At 35.8% G+C, this 20,274-nt stretch overlaps 1 protein-coding gene across 5 annotated transcripts in view; it reads right to left on the reverse strand.

Annotated features, from left to right (window-relative positions):
• PDE10A (phosphodiesterase 10A) overlaps nucleotides 1-20,274 on the reverse strand; it is a 435,545-nt gene that overhangs the window by 98,091 nt on the left and 317,180 nt on the right. For all 5 annotated transcript variants that reach the window (XR_011974697.1, XM_072643848.1, XM_072643847.1 and 2 more), the window contains 3 exons: nucleotides 8,856-8,996; nucleotides 3,074-3,229; nucleotides 1,443-1,493 (listed from right to left, as the gene is read on the reverse strand). Coding sequence is in view for 4 of the 5 variants with exons in the window: in XM_072643848.1 (XP_072499949.1) it covers nucleotides 1,443-1,493; nucleotides 3,074-3,229; nucleotides 8,856-8,996 (348 nt within the window). In the remaining variant the exon portion in view is untranslated. The remainder of the gene's footprint in view (nucleotides 1-1,442; nucleotides 1,494-3,073; nucleotides 3,230-8,855; nucleotides 8,997-20,274) is intronic.

A 20,274-nucleotide genomic window follows, 5' to 3' on the forward strand; every position in this document is an offset into this window, starting at 1 on the left:
CATAAAATAACAACTTGATTTGTGACTGTGATATCATGTTGTTTACATCACAAAGCTGGCATGCATCTTTTAATAAATAGGCATACCTCCATCTAACATGTCAATTGGTTCCATGAAAATGGACACCACAGGGGCCACTTAGTATAAGATGAACAATGTTTTCAATCAAATGTTACACAGCAGGATATGACTGTAATAAAATAATGCTACAGTGCAAAACGATGTTGTTTGGGAAAAGCTATAAGAGGAATACCTATGGTAGTTGTTTAAAAAAAACCTTAGTTTGGCAAACTTTGCATTATATTTATTATATAGCCCTATTTTCTTTTCCAATCAACACTTTCTTAAACACTGACTCCTAAGAAGAGAGTGAAAAAATTATGCTTTCTAGAAGGTTCCCTTTCCCTTGAATACTGACTCACAACAGATTATCTATAGGTCCCTTCACTATCCTAATCAAAGAAGTGATATTTCAGTGGGGGAGATGGTGTAAGGACTAACTCTGTAATAGACATCTCTTCTGTCATCTTTAAATTTGGTCATTGTCATAAAAATAGCCAGAATTCACCCTGTGGTTAAAGACTCATACACTGTTGTGACCTTTTCAATCATATCATACATTCAAGTAAATTGGCCTCTTAAGTATAGGAGACAATTTAAGAGATAAAAATAGGGACTGAATCTGTGACTTTACTGGTATAAGAAACTTCTAGATGAGGAAACTTCTTTACTAATGCAGTTTGGTCCCTTCTTTGCAACTTGCAGAGGACTACCTAGAGAACTGAGATCTTGGGTATCCTGCACAGAGTAACAATAGCAGCATGCCTCAGGGGCAAAGTTTGGATAAAGAGCTTTAAGGATGTGGCTCAAGAGTTTAGCAAATGATCTTTTGAAAAGTTTAATGCACTAACCTAAGCACCTAACAAACTGCCAGCAGTTTCCTTTTCAGAGACTATTTCCTAGGGTTTAATTAATTCGTCCTGTCCCCTTCTGAATAAGAGCACAAATATGGAGCTGGAAATTTGGAGCTTAGATAACCCCTAGCTCAATCTCCTAATTTTACAAAATAGGAACAAAGGCCCAAGGAGTGCCTTTGACTTGCCCAATGTCACACAGGTAGCAAGTAGAAGAGATGGTTTGGAACACTGGGCCACTGACTATAAAAATACCATGTTTCAGAGAACACAAAAATTATTAACAGGACCAGGGAACTCTAGGAGTCATAGAGTAAATAGCTCCATGAATTACTCTAGTTCAATGACATGGTTGACTTAGAAGTTTCAGAAGTTTCTTAAGGTAGAAATGCTAAGTGTGGTGCTCTTTCTTCTTCTAAAGCATACAGCATATACTACTATACTTTGTAAGTTTTTGCTTATGATTCATTCTCAAGTGTGCACACAAGGCACTTGCCATTGTCTTATGAAAATATTACTAAGACTCACTTGTACTTGATGTATTGCTACTGAGGCCCAGGCAAGATTAGCTGTTGCAACCTGAAAAAGAAAATAGGAAAATATCTAAAACTATTTAATATCAACTTCAGTTTAAATTTCAAAATTATGTCCACAGATCTTTTTGCAGGATTTTCTCTGCAATGGCTAAAGGACAATTCACTGGCAAATAGGTTTTCTATCAGAGTACTCTAATAAAAAAGCAATGAAATACATTTTTGAGGTCACTGAACTTGCAGATGCTTTTACAGACACAACACCATTCTGATTTAAAAAAAAATACATAGAGTTTCTTTTCTACATTTCTTACTCTTTTACACTGTGGAACCTCAGTACTGTCACGTTCCCTGTAATTTCACATTAAGGCCCAGAGTAGATTTATTGACAAGAGCCACAGGAATCTCAAAGGGTTTACAATCTTTTTCTAGTTCAGCAACAGTTCCTATTAAATTATTTTTCAATGAAAATCATTCCTTATTTTTAAGAAATAAATCCAAAGATTAAACATCTATGGTACATATTAATAGTATCTTAGTTTGCTATCATTTTTATTTGACTATCTGGAGATAAATAAGATTGAAAATATTCCCATCATTAGTAGAAAAAGTATGTATATATGAATGTGTATAATTGTGGAGTGGGGAGCATAAGAACAAGGAATGAAGTAGCCTTTATTTTTGCCTTAAAAGCTGAGACTATTTGTCCTAATGTTACAGCTGATTTTTTATTATGATGACTACAATAATGATTTACAAAAATGAATAAATGGCCTATTTATTTCAGGTATTATTCAAAGACAAAAAAATTACAGCACAGTCAAAAATTATAGATATCCCCTTTGAAGTTTATTGCAATTTTCTTTTAGAAAAAAGCATACCTGTACTTTACAATGAATTATTCTAATTTAGTCATGTGATTTTGGAGAATATTTGGTTCTAGATAACTTCTTAACCAAATAATATGTTTCTCCATTTGACAAATACGTACTGGGAATCTACTTTACATAAATAAGACATAATAGGTACTTAAAGACATATCAAGTAGCTATAACAATAACCCTAAGAATTGTATGACTGCTTCTTTTTTGGTTGAGACATGAGGTTTTATTAGTGCAGAGAACTCTTTGTAAAATATATCTCTATATTTATATGTTTTTTCTTTTTTTCAATTTAGTTCCATAACCTTCTGCAACCTATAAACTTCAAAAGCTACTTGGAGTACTTAGAGTGCTCAGTTCCCAGTGCTGCCAACATGTCTGAGGCTAGACCTGAATCCAAGTCTTCCTTATCATGTGATCAGGTCTGTCATATTTCACTATTAAAACAAAAGCACATACAACACAATTCTCCTTTTTTGTAGGTGAAATATATAGTCTTAAGAAATGCTATCATACCACTTCTTGACAGAAGATACAAATATTTTTATCATAAAAATATTACTAAGATAATCACAATCCCAATATTAAAAAAAACCTTCCTCCCATTTCAACAGCTAATAAAATCGTTTGTTTTTAAAAGCTTCAGTATAACTATAGGGACATACACAATCCAACAAAGTATTTTAAACCTGATTGAAACATGACCAACTTCCAACTCAAAAGCAAACTGCTGTTGAATTCTCACCTCTTGGTGACAGATATGGAAAGCTTCTTTGCCCCAGTTTCGATACAGTTCAAGGATACCAATGAGGTCACCAATTGCAGTGACAATTGGTAAACAAAGAACAGACTGGACACGTGTCCCTAATTCCAGTCCAATACCTTTGGGAAATCGTTCATCCTAATAAGAAAAAAAGGGAGAGGGAAGGAAAAAAGAGAAAACAATCTCCCCAATCAATTTTAGCAAATAAATAAACTATGATGTATGCTATCCAGAGGAAAATACTAATAATCAGTACTATTCACTAGTAAGCACTTACTAACTAAGTGACCACCTGGCAAGTCTCAAAATCATAGAACCTCAGTATTGGAAGAGACCATCTGGTTTAGTTTATCCAATCTATGTAAGAAAAACTTCCTTTACCTAACAGGACCACACCCAAATGAAATGGATGGTCTCAGGAGGCAATGGGTGCCCCTTCCTTTAATACTTTTTTACGTAAACGTCGGATAAACATTTGTCAGGGACATTTTTTTTTTTTTGGTTATGGCTTAGATGATATAGCTGCCAAGGCTGCTTCCAATGCTGATCTGATTCCTTGATTCTGTTACCTTTCCAAAAGTGTAAGGTACAACTGCTCCCCAAAGCCCAATCATCCCCTCACACACCCATGTCTTTATATTCTCTGTGTTCTTGAGTTCAGGCCTTTGTTGAAGTTCTCCATAAAAAGTCTACTGAGCAGTTTTTGGTTTTAAGTGTAATCTCTCATGCCACTTCTTATATGGAAGGTATCATGTGATCACTTTGCTTTGCTTTTTTCTTTTCCTTTGCAATTTTGATTCTTAGGAAGAGATGATGTTCTATTATTCAGGCGTAAGGAATCACTGAATAGATCATTGAAATCAATGCTTGTTAATATTTACGCATGTATGAGTACATTATACATGTTAAAAAGTAGGCAAACCAATGTTTAATTGATGATGTTTTCTCAGCCTTTGACTTTTTTTATAAGTAATCTCTGAACTTTTCCATTCTTCAGGAATCTTTTCCTCTTTGACATATATTGAAAATTAAACCCAGAGTACCTTAAAATGATGGGACTAACATGCACTGTTTTGGTATTTAGACTTAATTTCATGTGCCACTTCCTCACATATTACTTTGGATACTGAGGGAAGAGATCCAAAAGGGGTAGCCAAAAGACTTTATCACCAAACACATGTGGGAAAATCTGGTGTCTTATACATCTCTCTTTTATCTCCCTTTCACTTTCATCTGCAAATGCTCTGAGGATGACCTATATTAAGCTGGACCTCAAATGAAGCTCTCTGGAGTCCTATTTTCTCAACTGTCCTTTTCTGTTTTATGAATCTGTAATTTCAGTTTGAGAATCACTAACTTTCCTTCACATATACTTGAATATGCTCTATTATCTTACATATCTCATCTCCTAAAAGTTGGTATCCCCCAAGATTTTGTCCTCTACCTCCATCTCTCTCTGTAGTTTCTACATTATTTACTCTCCTCTGTTTAAGTATCACCTCTACTCAGACAATTAACAAATATATATCATATCTCTAAACTCTCCAAAGAGCTCCAGTCATACTGGTTAATGAATTTAAAAAGTCATCCTAGACTCTTCCCTCTTTCTTCTCCCCCATATCCAATAACTTTGACTCTGTCTTTAAAAGATCTTTTTCCTCCATTTACGAGACCACAGTTACAGTTAATATTTGCATCTTCTTTTTCACCTTGACTATAGTAATGGTCTCCTAATTAGCATTCCTGCTTCCAGTCTTGTTCATCTCCAAACCATAATTCATATAACTATCAAAATAGTCTTCCTGAGGAATAGATATGACTATCCCACTTTCTTGCCTCACAATTTTTAGTACCTTCCTATTTTTTCTATGTTAGAACACAAACTCCTCAGCATAGTGATTAAGGCAATCCATAATAAGACTCCAACTAAGTTTTTCAGCCCTACTTTCACATTACCCCTTCTCATATACCATATCCCAGTCAAAGTGATATGCCAGCTGATCCCAGAATCTGAGATCCCACATGGGATCTCTGTGCATTTTCACAGCCTGTTGCCATCCCTGAAATGCTTTTTGAACTCCACCTCTTAAAATTCTTAACCATCTCCTGTGGGAAGCTTTTCCTGAAGTTCCAAGTTGTGGCTGCTGTCTCCCTCCTGAAATTAATTATCCATATACATGCAGTACCCTTCCATTAGGATGTCAGTTGCTTGAGCGTAAGGAATGTTTATTTTTTGCTTTATATGCACAACCTCTGGAACAGTGCTTTGGAAAATAATGCTAAATATTTGTTGAATGAATGAATCTTCCATCACTTTTCCCCAAAAAGTTCTGTAAATGATCTTGGCTCCAAAATATTGTCATTGATTGCCTTCTCTCACAGCCTAGAAGGAAAATAAAGCTTTTTCTAAGCTTATATAACTTTTGGCTTATTTGGCTTTCTCCCTGTAGTAACTTTTGCACTGGCTAAAAAAGTTATAGCTCAGAATCAGTATCATTACTTTTAGCCATTTCTCATTTTTGGAGTGAATAATAATTACTTTAAACAGGTCACATCACAGTTGTTGTGGTCCCACAAAGGAACATTTTTCCCATCTTAATACTTTCTATTAATTTGGTAGCTATTCTTACTTTTGTTCTAATAAATTCCAAAATTAATGCTATCTCTATAATCAGCTAGTATCTTCTGACTCTCTTTCTGAATAAATTATTCATGCTGTACAGGTATAATATATTTTTGGGTAGTCTATAATCATCTAGTCATGTCTTTTTTTCCAAAAATGTTTCCAAATTTTTACCAAATTCCCCTACACTCAGTTGTATAATGAAATCATCAAACATCATGGCATATATTGTCTTAAACTGGAGGATCTTGTCAAGTTCTTCATATAATTTATCCAGATATTTATTTTCTGCAAGGGATACGTATACACAAACTATAATGATTTCATAGTGGTCTGTTCATTTATACTCATAAGCACTGTGAGGAAAGAGGACCAAGAGATTCATGAAATTTTTTAATGCCTTTGGATATATAAGGAGAATGAAAGAAAAATTAAATTTATTAGATGCTGTGTGCCCAGTAGAGAAATATATAAATTAAAAGCAAGTATAGTCTCTTCCTTCAAGGAATGTGTATTCTAAGCAGAGATAGACTGAAACCAACTTCTTCAGCTGTCTCTATAAGGAGAACTTGGACCTCCCCTTCTACTTAGTGCCTACTTTTTTATATCTTTCATTTCACTTATGTGAAAAAATATCAATATTTATGTGGTTCAACTCTTCTAGTATTTCACAACTTTATCAGTTGTAGGAAAAAGATAAGTGTCTAAGCAGTTAAATTAACACATTGTGTAATTATGCTTTAGAAAAACGGTATTATAAGGTTTATCAAATCATTGTCAACTCAATATTTCTTGATTTTTAATGTTAAGAATTTAATCATAATGTAATACTCAAATAAAATTTAGGTTGACTAAGTGAGATAGTAAAAAGAGCACTAGATTTAAAGTCAAGAGGCCCAGGCTTCTATTCTCTTTTCTGTCACTAATTCTATAGACTTAGAAAAGTCACAGAACCACTATAGGATTGCTTTCTTCATATGAAAAATTAGGAGGTTGGACAATATGATTTCCAAGTTTCTTTTTAGCTCAAAATGTTGTGATACACTTATTTTACATGGTCACATTTCAAAAATATCCCAAATGAAATGTTTATATCAGTCTTATGGAGAAATTACTATACTTTCTTTAGGATAACAGAACACATTTAAAATCAAATAATATCAAAAAGAGGTTAGGGAATTCATTAATTATGTTCAGTATTCAAATTAGTCAATAATTGTCACAAGAGATGAAAATGGCAATTTTTATCTGAGGTAATTATTCTCTTTAGGACTTTGGACCGTTGACCATGGTTAAGTTGTAATTCATTTTCAGCAGTTTATCCTACCTGCAAAGTGTCATTATGAATAAATCTGAATATTACCCAAACCACAAACATCAAAACCAGTACTTGCAGATGATAATGTTTTAAAAGTCAAAAATGCCAGTTACCGAAACACTCCAAATGATTCAATAAAAAAATATGAATAGTCTACAAATTGTAATTAATGGTTCCCAACTTCTAAGCTTACTGTAAGGAGTATTTGAATCCATACATACATCAAGAATTTTCATTTTGATCTTTATTTAGCACTAAAAAAATAGGCACCAAGAACACAGCTACTAATGTCATGGAGGGCTGGAAAAGTTGATATTAAGGACACTCTTACCAAAAAAGTTTGGAAATTAGTGATGTAAGGTATAATACAAATGTAAGGTGTCATTAATGTTATTAAAGTAGTTAGTACTGTTATATGAAAATTATAACTAAATTTAAAAAGTAATTATAGAATGATTAAAGCTTAGTATTGAAAAGTACCTAATATGCTCCATTCTCCTTGTTTTACAGGAGAAGAAACAGAGATGAAGGCAGGTTAAGTACTTATACAAAGTTATAGAACTAGTTAAGGGCAGAGCCAGTACTAAATCCCTAAGGTATTTCTTGCTTTACCCACTAAGTCATTTTGTAAAGTCAAAACTGTACATAGATTATAGGCAATTATTCAGTACTTTTATATAATCCAGTGAAACCTTACATATCCAAAGGCAGTTCACATCAGGTAGCCTCAAAGATTAACAACCTACAGCCAAAGATGAGATAAGAAACAAAAATGGCTCAAGGGCAGCCAAAACAGCTGCCAATGTCATTATTTGAAAATATGCACTTTGAGGCCCTAATTCATTATTACTTTAGACAATAATAAGGTTAGTTACCTAGATTCTAAACCCTTAGCAAGTTACAGGTAGCAAACTAGATGTGGGGTGTGTTTCTAGGAGACAACAGGCTGAGAACCGTTAACAGTGACAAAAGAAAGGATCTTTTTGAAAACCAAATAATAAAAAGCAGACACAAAATCTCAACAACAACAAACAAGGTAGTCTGGGGCCATTTAGCTTAGGGATTATCTTTGGTACCCTCAGAGAGTATCATCTATTGTACCTACAAGTGAGAGCGAGCAATGATCACTTGACTGGGAATCCAGAAGGATGGGTTCTAGTCGAAATTCTATCACTAAGTAGTTGTATAACTTTGGGAAATATGCATACTATCTCTGGGCCTTGGTTTCTTTGTCTGTAAAGTGGAGGAAAGAATATAAAATCTTCTTGCAACTTTAAAATTTTATAATTCTATGTACATAATGACGACATTAAGTCATTCAAAAATGTTAAATAAGCTTTCCATTTTGAAGGTTGAGAAAAAATATATTTTAGAATGATTTCAATCAAAATAGTTGATATTTTTGAATTGTTGATGTACAAAAAAATTTAATTAATAGAAACTTTTTCTTATTGTGGAATGTCCCCTTCCTTGGGGACATCAGGTAAATGATAGCAGATGACATCTATATTTGGATACTTGTGTCAAATGTGTCTTTTCAAAAATTCTGAAAAAATAATAAAATTCCAATTAGAGACATGTAGAAAACATATAAAATTATAAATCAATATCCTAGCACTTATTAAAAAATTATGTTGTGCCTGCTCCCAAGGTCAAACAAACAGGGAGTTTGATGAGTAGAACCTGGTCTTAATGCAAGATGGATAATCGAGGGTGGAGCAAGAAAAAATACCTAGAGGAGAGCTCACATCAAAGCAGTAAATCATAATGTATTTTAAAAGATCAAACACAAAATTTGCCATTACAAGTTAAAAATAATTTACCCCAAGAATATCTTCTACTAGCATTGTTTTCCTTGATTTGGCTACATAAGCAGATATTGTTGTACCATGGGTAATTGGCCCAGCTGGGATGAGTCGTGGTTTTCCTTCCTTTACTCCAGGTGGTGTGAACATACATAGACTCTAGTAAAAAGAAGGGGGTAAAAAGACAAATAAATAATATGTACCTCATACACATATACACTTTTCTATTAAGCATTTAAGGACTCAGTGGAAAAAAAATGAAGGAAGAAAGAAAAAAGATAAGGATTTTGTTGGGTGGGTTAGTTTTGGTTTGTTTGGTTTGAGATGTATTTTTTTTTGTTTCTGACAAAAATTACAAGGAAGCGCTAAGTAAAGTAGGTTCGATGTGAACAAGAACTATAGGAGAGAAACATCTGAACATAAATTATACTCATGCCATAAGAAATAATGAAAGGGATAGTTTCAGTGAAACTTGGGAAGACTTGTATAAATAAATACAGTAAACACAAATAACTAAAAATTTAAAAACTCTGACCAAACACAATAGCCAACCACAATTCCAGACTATCAATGAAGTATGCTACCTATCTCCTATCAGAGAAGTGATACATTCAGAATACAGAATATGTGTGTATGTGTGTGTGTGCTTGGACAGGGACAAAGTAGGAAACTTTTTTGCTTAACTATGCATACTTGTTACAAGGGTTTTATTTATCTTTTTTTCCCACAATGGATGAAAGCAGGGGAAATTCACATTTGTTCACTGAAAAACTTAAATTTAATTAAAAAGAAAAGAATCATCATTATATCAACTGTAGGAAAGGAAACAAATAATTCTTAAAGAAATTTGAAATTAAAAATTACATTTTTTAATTGTCATTTTTTCAGTCTAGTCTGACTCTTCATGATCCCACTCAAGAGTTTTTTTGACAGATACTGTGGAAGATAACCATTTCCTTCTCCAACTCTTTTACAGATGAGGAAACTAAGACAAATAGGGTTAAGTGACTTGCCTAAGGTCACAGAACTGGTGTCATATTTGGTCATATTTGAACTCATCCTGACTCAAAGTCTGACATTCTATCCACTGAGCCACCTAATTGCCCTCATTTATTATTACCTACTCTGCATTTCTGGCTTAACAACTAAAATAGCAACACTATAAGAAAGTCAGTCATAAATCATTATCAAAAATGATTCATCAAACACACAAGTTTCCCAACAAAATCCAAATAGGATATCTAATTGGTACGCTCACAAATATCTAGATTTTTAGCTTTTTGAAGGTGGACTGACAATGTATTTAATATCAAGCATTTTGCCCAAAATGGCACTAGATGGCAGTATTAATCAAGAACTTAAATTTAGACAATTTCAAAAACATAAATTAAGTACTTGCTTCATGCAGAACAGTATTAGAACCTACAGAAGATACAAAGTTTAGCTAAAACAGCCCTTCATTAAGAGAACTTCCTAACTATTACTGCAACAACTTTAACACTTATCTAAAGCCTATTAAAAAAAGGAAGATATTTGGTCACATTTATAAGAACAAAAATGATTTGCATTTTAAAAGTAGAATATGGATTCTCAGAATATTCACAACATTTGGAAAATGAGTGATTAACAGAATTTGTAGTATAAATAATAAACTGTTTAAGACTGATCATATAAATCCATTTTAACTATCTCTGTTGCACATCAAATAGTTATCTGGAGAAGTCTGTAGTTCAACATTTTTTATCACTCATTGAACTATATAAAAAACAAGATTATTTGAAATATAATCTGGGTATTTGTGGTTAATAAAAATCAAGAAATGTTTTAAAAATAAGATGCTGGTGGATCTGACATGGTAATTCCCTTTCAGGAAAGACAAATGATTCTCAAATACCAAAAAGTAAACATTGCCCTTGGAGGACAAAGGTTTCCCAATATTTAACTCTTGTTTAAGAGTTAACTACCTGACAATACACCTTTCAGAAATTATATAAAGCAAACAATATCAGTAATCATAATGTCTTCACATTATTTTTTGTAGTATATACTTATTCAGGTATAACTACATAAAGTCTTGTGTATACATTCCTGTGTGTTTGTGTGTGTGTGTGTGTGTGTGTCTGTATAAGGGCAATTTATGCAGTAAAAAGCATGCTGCACAACAAGTCAGGAGAGTTAGGTTCTTTGTTCTTTAGTATCTGACCTTGGCAAGTCACTTCCATTCTACGAAAAATAAACGGGATGTTTGAAATGACTGTGAAGGTCTCTCTCAGTGCTAAAATTCTATGTTCTATTTATACTTTGCCCACAGTTTCACTAGACGTCATAGTTATTCTTTACTTTTTACCTAGTGTAAAAAAATGGAAATGAAAAAGCATGAAAAGCCTTACTAAAATACTGAATTTGGAGTCAGAGAATCTGGCTTCGTAATCTAGACTCACAATTTACTATCTGTGGGAACTTGTAAGTCATTTAACCTCTTTAGATCTCATTTCCTCATCATGAAAATAAGAGGGATGGACTAGATGACCTCTACAACTCAGACCTTTAAAATTTTAATTTTATAATTCTATGAGCTTTAACAATCTGTTTAAAACTGCAGTCTATTTTGTTCCAGATCTGGAACAAATGGCTGCTGTTCTTGTTCTTACGTCTATGAGCATATCATAATGGTACTTTTAGCATCTAGTTAAATGCTGATGATAGTGGTTAGACAATAGTTACTTCCTAGAATTTGTACTTGAAGCAAAAGCATGATACTCCAAAAGATGGCAAAAATATTAGTTTATTCTAAACTTACTACTGACTACCTGCTATTTACATAGAACTGGGTTGGGCAATGAAGCAAGGATGATAAGCCATCACAAGGTACTACTGATTGGTGTGAACTTGTGACAATTCATGCACTATTAGACTAATAATAGTCTTTATGTAACTCTAGAAGGTTATATCCTCAAATTCTTCAGAAATTGTCATTACACAGGAAATCTACCCTCCTCTCTCCAAGAGGATAAGGTTCAGAAAACTCCTGACATGGCTTTCCATAGCTGGAGCCAGGAACTTATGCCATAAGAACTCACCTCCTGGGCCACATCGTTGAAAGCTACTACTAGTATAAAAGCCACCACTGGCTCCTGAGTGAACGTTTTGTGTACACACACACACACACACACACACACACACACACACACACACACACACGACTCCAGGACCTAGGTCCATTCTTAAGTCTAACTGTTCACTGAACCTCTCCAAAAAGGGCAAAAGGCAAAAAGCATTAAACAAACCCATGAAGTCACTCTCCCCAACTGATTCCCTTTCATAAGCCAAACTAAAGGGATGGCTCCAACCCATAACAGTTCAACTCAATTAATTCTTCCCTCAGTTGAGCCACAGTAGCTCAAGAGTTAGAGACATATCTAATATCAGCAGACTGTTAGTTCTGGTTCACTGTTGTAGTGAAATAAGGCATGCGCAAGAAACGGTACAGTTAACAAACAGGTTTACTTTGCCTTAACACAGTAAGAATGGATACAGGGACACTTAGGTTCTATAGATGTTGTCAACAGGGTCCCAATTCCACATGGGTGGGTCTTTTTGTGCTCTTAGATAACCAGAAAACTGTATCAAGGGAGGCAGAAGTCAATCAGGTCTCAGAGATAGCTTTTTTGCCTTTGAGGAAAAATGAAACCCTGCTGAAGGAAAGCAGGAAGAAGGAACCCCTGTCCTATAACATCAAGTCAATTCACTCCCAACTTGATGATGAATAAGAATCTCAAAGGATTAAGCACTTACTATGTGATAGGAAGTTTTTAAATGTTGGGGATACAAAGGCAAAAGTGCACCCCCTTGTAAGGTCATCGAACTGATCAACCCTCTAATTTTGGAATTCAAGTAAACGAATTCCTATCAACAGAATGTGAAGATCACGGCCCTAGGAGAGTTCCTGGCCCAAGTTGTGGAGGGGTAGTAGCACAGCCTTTCAGATTGAGAAATCCCGAATGCAGATGCAATCTCAAAGAAGGAAACCACAGACCTGAGTTGTGGGAACTCCTGAACTTCATGTTCTTGGTTAGCAGAGGAAAGATTACTGGGCAATAAGGTCCCGTTACAGTTCACAGCCCTGAACTTCTAGAAAACAAAGGCAGTTGTCCTTAGTAGTTTCAGCCTCTTAGGAAGGCTATGATTACCTCTTTGTAACAACCTCAAGTTTAGAGTTCAGGGATCAATCCTTATGGAGGAAGAACACTGCCACCTTAAAGATAAAAGGATCCTGAAATCAAGTCTTCTATTATTATTGGGCAATAACAGAACTTGTAAAAGAAGAAAATCACATAGGTAGCCCCAGAGTTAAAAAAGTAACAAGGTATGAGGTACCTAATGAGCCACACTACAAAGGAAGAAGAAAACAAGATTTCTTCCTCTGCTACTACAAAATACTTTTTTTTTTTTTAATATAATGATGCTTCACTTTTATTTATTTTTTTTTATTTTGTAATGTTTAACAATCACTGCCATACAATTGTGATTTTATCCCCCCCACCTGCCCCCCACTCCCCCCCTCCCTCCCCACGACTGCATACAATTCTGTATAGATTCTACATATACTTTCCTATTGAGTATATTTTCACTATAGTCATGCTATGTAGTCAGACTAAGATAAATGAAAGAAATCGTATAACAAATCAGAACATGATACACAAACACATACACATACACAAACATGATCTGCTACAATATGTGAGTGACTTCCATATTTCTCTCTCTGAGTGTGGCAGGCATTTTGCCTTGAGATCCTCCATTGGGATTTTTTTTTTTTTTTGGTAAGAAGTTCTTGTGTTATTACAAAAATCTAAGTCTACCAGAAAAAACTCTCACACACTGTGGTCGTTGCTGTGCATAAAGTTCTCCTGGTTCTGCTCCTTTCACTCAGCATCAGGTCATATAAGTCCTTCCAGGCCTCTCTGAAGTCTTCTTGTTCATCATTTCTTATGGCACAATAGTACTCCATTACATTCATATACCATAGTTTATTCAGCCATTCCCCAATTGATGGACATCCCCTTGACTTCCAGTTTTTGGCAACTACATAGAGTGCTGCTATAAATATTTTTGTACATGTGGGACCCTTTCCCATTTTTATGATCTCTTGGGGATATAGTCCTAGTAGCGATGTTGCTGGGTCAAAGGGTATGCACATTTTTGTAGCCCTTTGGGCATAGTTCCAAATTGCTCTCCAGAATGGTTGGATGCGCTCGCAGCTCCACCAACAATGAATTAGTGTTCCAACTCTCCCACATCCTCTCTAGCATTTATCATTTTCTTGTTCTGTCATGTTTGCCAATCTGATAGGTGTGATGTGGTACCTCAGAGTTGTTTTGATTTGCATCTCTCTAACCAATAGTGATTTAGAGCATTTTTTCATATGATTATAGATAGCTTTAATTTCTTCCTCTGAAAATTGCCTGTTCATATCCTTTGACCATTTATCAATTGGGGAATGACTTGTATGATTATACATTTGGATCAGTTCTCTATATATTCTAGAAATGAGGCCTTTATCCCCGAGCTTAGCTGTAAAAATTCTTTCCCAATTTACTACATTGGTACATTGGTTGCATTGGGTTTGGTTGTGCAAAAACTTCTCAGTTTAATGTAATCAAAGTTATCCATTTTGCATTTCATAATGCATTCTATCTCTCCTTTAGTAAAGAATTCTTCCCTTCTCCATAGATCTGATAAATACACTATTCCTTGCTTCTCCAGTTTATTCATGGTATCAATCTTTATACCTAAATCATGTACCCATTTGGACTTTATTCTTGTGTACGGTGTCAGGTATGGGTCTATGCCTAATTTCCGCCACACTGTTATCCAGTTTTCCCAGCAATTTTTGTCAAACAATGAGTTCTTATCCCAGAAGCTGGGGTCCTTGGGTTTATCAAACAGAAGGTTGCTATATTCCTTGCCTACTGCATCTTGAGTGCCAAGTCTATTCCACTTGTCTACCTCTCTGTTTCTTAGCCAATACCAAGTGGTTTTGATAATTGCTGCTTTATAGTACAGTTTGAGGTCTGGTAGCGCTAGGCCACCTTCCCAAGCATTTCTTTTCAGTAGTCCCTTTGATATTCTGGACCTTTTGTTTTTCCAAATGAATTTTGATATTATTTTGTCCAGCTCTAGAAAGTAATTGTCTGATAGTTTAATTGGTATGGCACTAAATAAGTATATTAATTTGGGTAGAATTGTCATTTTTATTATATTAGCACGGCCTACCCATGAGCAACTAATGTTTTTCCACTTACTTAAATCTGACTTTATTTGTGCAAAAAGTGTCTTGTAATTGTGTTCATATAATCCCTGGGTTTGTTTTGGCAGGTAGACTCCTAAGTATTTTATACTGTCTACCCTAACTTTAAATGGGATTTCTCTTTCTATCTCTTGCTGTTGGACTTTGTTGCTAATATATAGGAATGCAGAAGATTTGTGTGGGTTTATTTTGTACCCTGCAACTTTGCCAAAGTTGTTTATTAATTCTAGTAATTTTTTACTTGAATCTCTGGGATTCTTTAGGTAAATCATCATATCGTCTGCAAAGAGTGATAACTTAGTTTCTTCTTTGGCTATTTTAATTCCTTGGATATCTTTATCTTGTCTAATTGCTACAGCTAACATTTCTAGTACCATATTAAATAATAGTGGTGATAATGGACAACCTTGTTTCACCCCTGATCTTATTGGGAATGCATCTAGCTTATCCCCATTGCATATAATGCTTGCTGAAGGTTTTAGATAGATACTGCTTATTATTTTATGGAAAGTTCCCTTTATTCCTACATTCTCCAATGTTTTTAGTAGGAATGGATGTTGTATTTTGTCAAAAGCTTTTTCTGCATCTATTGAGATAATCATGTGGTTTTTGTTAGCTTTGTTGTTGATGTGATCGATAATGCTAATAGTTTTCCTAATATTGAACCAGCCCTGTAGTCCTGGTATGAATCCTACCTGATCATAATGTATTAATCTCGTGATAAGATGCTGTATTCGTTTTGCTAGAATCTTATTTAAAATTTTTGCATCTATATTCATTAGGGAAATTGGTCTATAATTTTCTTTCTCTGTTTTGTCTCTTCCTGGTTTGGGTATCAAAACCATATTTGTATCATAGAAAGAATTTGGGAGGACTCCTTCTTCCCCAATTTTCAAGAATAGTGTATGTAGTATTGGAATTAACTGTTCTTTAAATGTTTGATAGAATTCACTTGTGAATCCATCTGGCCCTGGAGATTTTTTCCTAGGGAGTTCATTGATGGCTTGTTCAATTTCTTTTTCTGAGATGGGGTTGTTTAAGTATTCAACTTCCTCTTCTGTTAATCTGGGCAATTTGTATTTTTTAAAATATTCATCCATCTCGTTTAGATTATCGAATTTGTGGGCATAAAGTTGGGCAAAGTAGTTTCTAATTATTGTTTTAATTTCCTCCTCATTGGAGGTGAGTTCACCCCTTTCATTTTTAATATTAGTAATTTGGTTTTCTTCTTTCTTTTTTTTAATCAGATTGACCAAAGGTTTATCAATTTTATTAGTTTTTTCATAAAACCAACTATTGGTTTTATTTATTAATTCAATAGTTTTCTTAATTTCAATTTTATTAATCTCTCCTTTGGTTTTCAGTATTTCTAATTTGGTATTTACTTGGGGATTTTCAATTTGTTCTTTTTCTAGCTTTTTCAACTGCAAGCCTAAGTCATTGATCTCCTCTTTCTCTATTTTATTTATGTAAGCATTCAGAGATATAAAACTTCCCCTAATAACTGCTTTTGCAGTATCCCATAAGTTTTGGTATGTTGTCTCACTATTGTCATTCTCTCGAATGAAATTGTTAATTGTTTCTATGATTTCTTCTTTAACCCAACCCTTCTTTAGAATTAGATTATTTAGTTTCCAATTGATTTTTGGTTTCTCTTTCCATGGCCTTTTATTACATGTAATTTTTAATGCATTATGATCTGAAAAGGATGCATTGATTATCTCTACCTTTCTGCACTGGATTGTGAGATTTTTATGTCCTAGTACATGGTCAATTTTTGTAAATGTTCCATGTACCGCTGAGAAAAAAGTATATTCCTTTCTATTCCCATTTAATTTTCTCCAAAGATCTATCATATCTACCTTATCCAGAGTTTTATTTACCTCCTTAACCTCTTTCTTGTTTATTTTGAGGTTGGATTTATCGAGTTCAGAGAGGGGGAGGTTGAGGTCTCCCACTAGTATAGTTTTGCTATCAATTTCTTCCTTCAACTCCCCCAACTTCTCCTCTAAGAATCTGGATGCTATACCACTTGGAGCATACATGTTTAGTAATGATATTGCTTCATTGTCTATGGTGCCTTTTAGCAGGATATAGTTTCCATCTTTATCCCTTTTGATTAGATCTATTTCTGCTTTCGCTTTGTCTGAGATTAGGATTGCTACTCCTGCCTTTCTTACATGAGCTGAAGCACAATATATTCTGTTCCATCCTTTGACCTTTATCCTATGTGTATCCCCCCGTTTCAAATGTGTTTCTTGTAAGCAGCATATTGTTGGATTATGGCTTTTAATCCATTCTGCTATCCATCTCCGTTTTATGGGAGAGTTCATTCCATTCACATTCACAGTTATGATTACAATCTGTGTATTTCCCTCCAACCTCTTTCCCACCATTTGTGCTTTTAGCTCTCCCGTCTCCCTTCCCCTCCTCAATAGTATTCACTTTTCTCCCCCTCCTCCTGCAGCCTTCCCCTCCTTCTTTTGACCCCCCTCCCTTTTAGTCCCCTTTACTCTTATTGCTTCTTTCCTCCCTTTTAGCCACCCTCCCCTTTCTTCCCCCTTCCCCTCCTACTACCTATAGAGCTAGTTAGGATTATCTGCTTAAGGTTATTGTTCCCTCCTTTGAACAAATCAGATGAGAATACCTCTCAAACAATGCTCATCTCCCTCCCCTCCTTCCCTCTACTATAGTTTTGTACTTCTTCCTGTGATATAATTTGCCATTTTCTGCTTCCCCCTTTCCACACCTCCTATTACATTCCCTTCTCATACTTAAATCATATTTTTGACATGACATCATTTACTTTATGCCCGTTCCCTCTACATATATCCCTTTTATCATAATAGCTGCACAGTTCTCAAGATTAACAGGTATCATCTTCCCTTATAGGGAGGTAAACAGTTTGCCCTAATTGAGTAGCAAGTTTTTGTTTTTGTTTTTTCCCCTCTGTTTACCTTTTTATGATTCTCTGGAGACCTGCATTTGAAGACCAAATTGTCTATTGAGTTCTGGTGTTTTGGTCAGGAAGCTCTGGAAATCCCTTATTTCGTTGAATGACTTTCTCCTTGCCTGAAATGTTATGCTGAACTTTGCTGGGTAGTTGATCCTTGGTTGAAGTCCCAACTCCTTTGCCTTACGGAATATTGGGTTCCAATTCTTTCGATCTTTTAATGTAGAAGCTGCAAGGTCCTGTGTGATCCTGACTGTGTGTCCTTGATATTTGAATTGTTTCTTTCTGGCTGCTTGTAGTATTTTCTCCTTCACTTGATAGCTCTGGAATTTGGCAACTATATTTCTTGGGGTTTTGAGTTTGGGATCCCTTTCGGGAGGGGAACGGTGGATTCTTTCGATGACTATTTTGCCCTCTGAGTCTAGTACTTCTGGACAGTTTTCCTTGATGATTTCCTGGAAGATATTGTTCAGACTCTTCTTCATCATGGGTTTCTGGCAGGCCAATAATTCTTAGATTTTCTCTCCTGGATCTATTTTCCAGGTCAGTTGTTTTTCCAATTAAATATTTTACATTTTCTTCTATCTTTTCATTCTTTAGATTTTGTTTGACTGATTCTTGTTGCCTCATTGAGTCATTAGTTTCTACTTGCCCAATTCTAATCTTCATCATAGTGTTTTCTTCAGTTAGCTTTTCCATCTCCTTTTCCATCTGACCAATTTTTCCCTTTAAGGAGCTATTTTCTCCATTTAATTTTTGTACTTCTTTTTCCATTCGACCAATTTTCCCAGTTAGGTTTTGGGTTTCCTTTTCCATCTGATCAATTTTCCCAATTAGGTTTTGGGTTTCCTTTTCCATTTGATTAGCTCTTCCTTTTAGGGAATTATTCTCTCCAGTTAATTTTTGAACTTCCTTTTCCATTTCTTCAATTTTCTTTTTCAGGGTGATGTTCTCATCAGTGAATTCTTTTTTTATAGTTTTAAAATCATTGGCCAGTTTTTCTTTTATATCCTTCTTCAGACGTTCCAGGTAATCTAGTTGTGCTTGCGAGAAATTCATAGTCCCATCTGAGGTTTCAAATGGAAGTACAGTCTCAGCTCTAACCTCTTTGGTGTTTGTGTTTTGGTCCTTATCCCCATAGAAAGATTCTATGGTTTTTTCACTTTTCGTCTGCTTTTTCCGATTCATGATGTTGGCTGAGTGTTGTAGCTTTTGGTTCTTTCAGTCAGAAGGTACAGATCTTTAAGTTGAGCTGATGTGTGTCTGGGCTAAAAGCAGGCTTTTGTTTTTTGTTTCCCCCATCAACCCTGGGGTTAGCTTGTTAGGTGTGTGGGAGGTGTGGTCTGGTCTCAGGATATCTCCTCAGCTGACTTGAGGCAAAGGCAAGGTCAGGGGATGGTAATCCCAGCTTCCCTATTGTCTTCCCTTTTCCCCTGGAGGGCTGGGGCATGCCTAGAAGCTAACGCGTGTTCCCGCCCCTCCTGGGGCTCGTCTCCTGGCTCTGAGGCTTGCCTGGGTCTCAGTGCGAATTTTCTCTGCCCTGGGTCGTCTGTCCCTCCAGATCGCCTCCACCACAGTAGGAAGAATCCCCCTTTGCCACTTTTCCAGCCTCTGGTGTTATGAGACCACCTGCCCCCTTCTGCTGTTCCCGCTGATCCAGGATTAATCTGGGGAAGAATTTTATGGTTCCCTCACGGTCATCAGGGGGGAGGAGAGAGCACTTACTGATCACTCTGCCATCCCAGTTCCTGGAAGTTCAAGTAGTGACCCACCGAAGTCCGTCTTCAGGCTGAAGATTTCAAGGGCTGCTGCGCTGATGTCTGGCACTCAGCGGCTCTCACCGGCTCGGCCTGGCTTATCTCCTGCTCCGCTGGTCTCGCCCGCCACTCTCGGGCTCCTCTGGTCCCCTCCGCCCTGCCGCGCTGACCGCGCTGCGCTGTGCGCCGGGGTCTTTCCCCCGCGGAACAGATCCCTCCCGTGGACCCTCCGGTCCAGCCTGGGCTCCGAATCCGTCAAAGTCCGTCACCCACTGGATTTTACACCTCCAAAGTCTGGTCAGACTCTCCCCCCAGAGATATCCAGAGGAGTTTTTCCAGGAGATTAGGTGAGTCGTTGCTTTCACTCCGCCATCTTGGCTCTGCCCCCTACAAAATTCTTGAACTGTACTAGTACAA

Source organism: Notamacropus eugenii, chromosome 2 (genome assembly GCF_028372415.1).
Source record: "Notamacropus eugenii isolate mMacEug1 chromosome 2, mMacEug1.pri_v2, whole genome shotgun sequence".
NCBI classification, from domain to species: Eukaryota; Metazoa; Chordata; class Mammalia; order Diprotodontia; family Macropodidae; genus Notamacropus; species Notamacropus eugenii.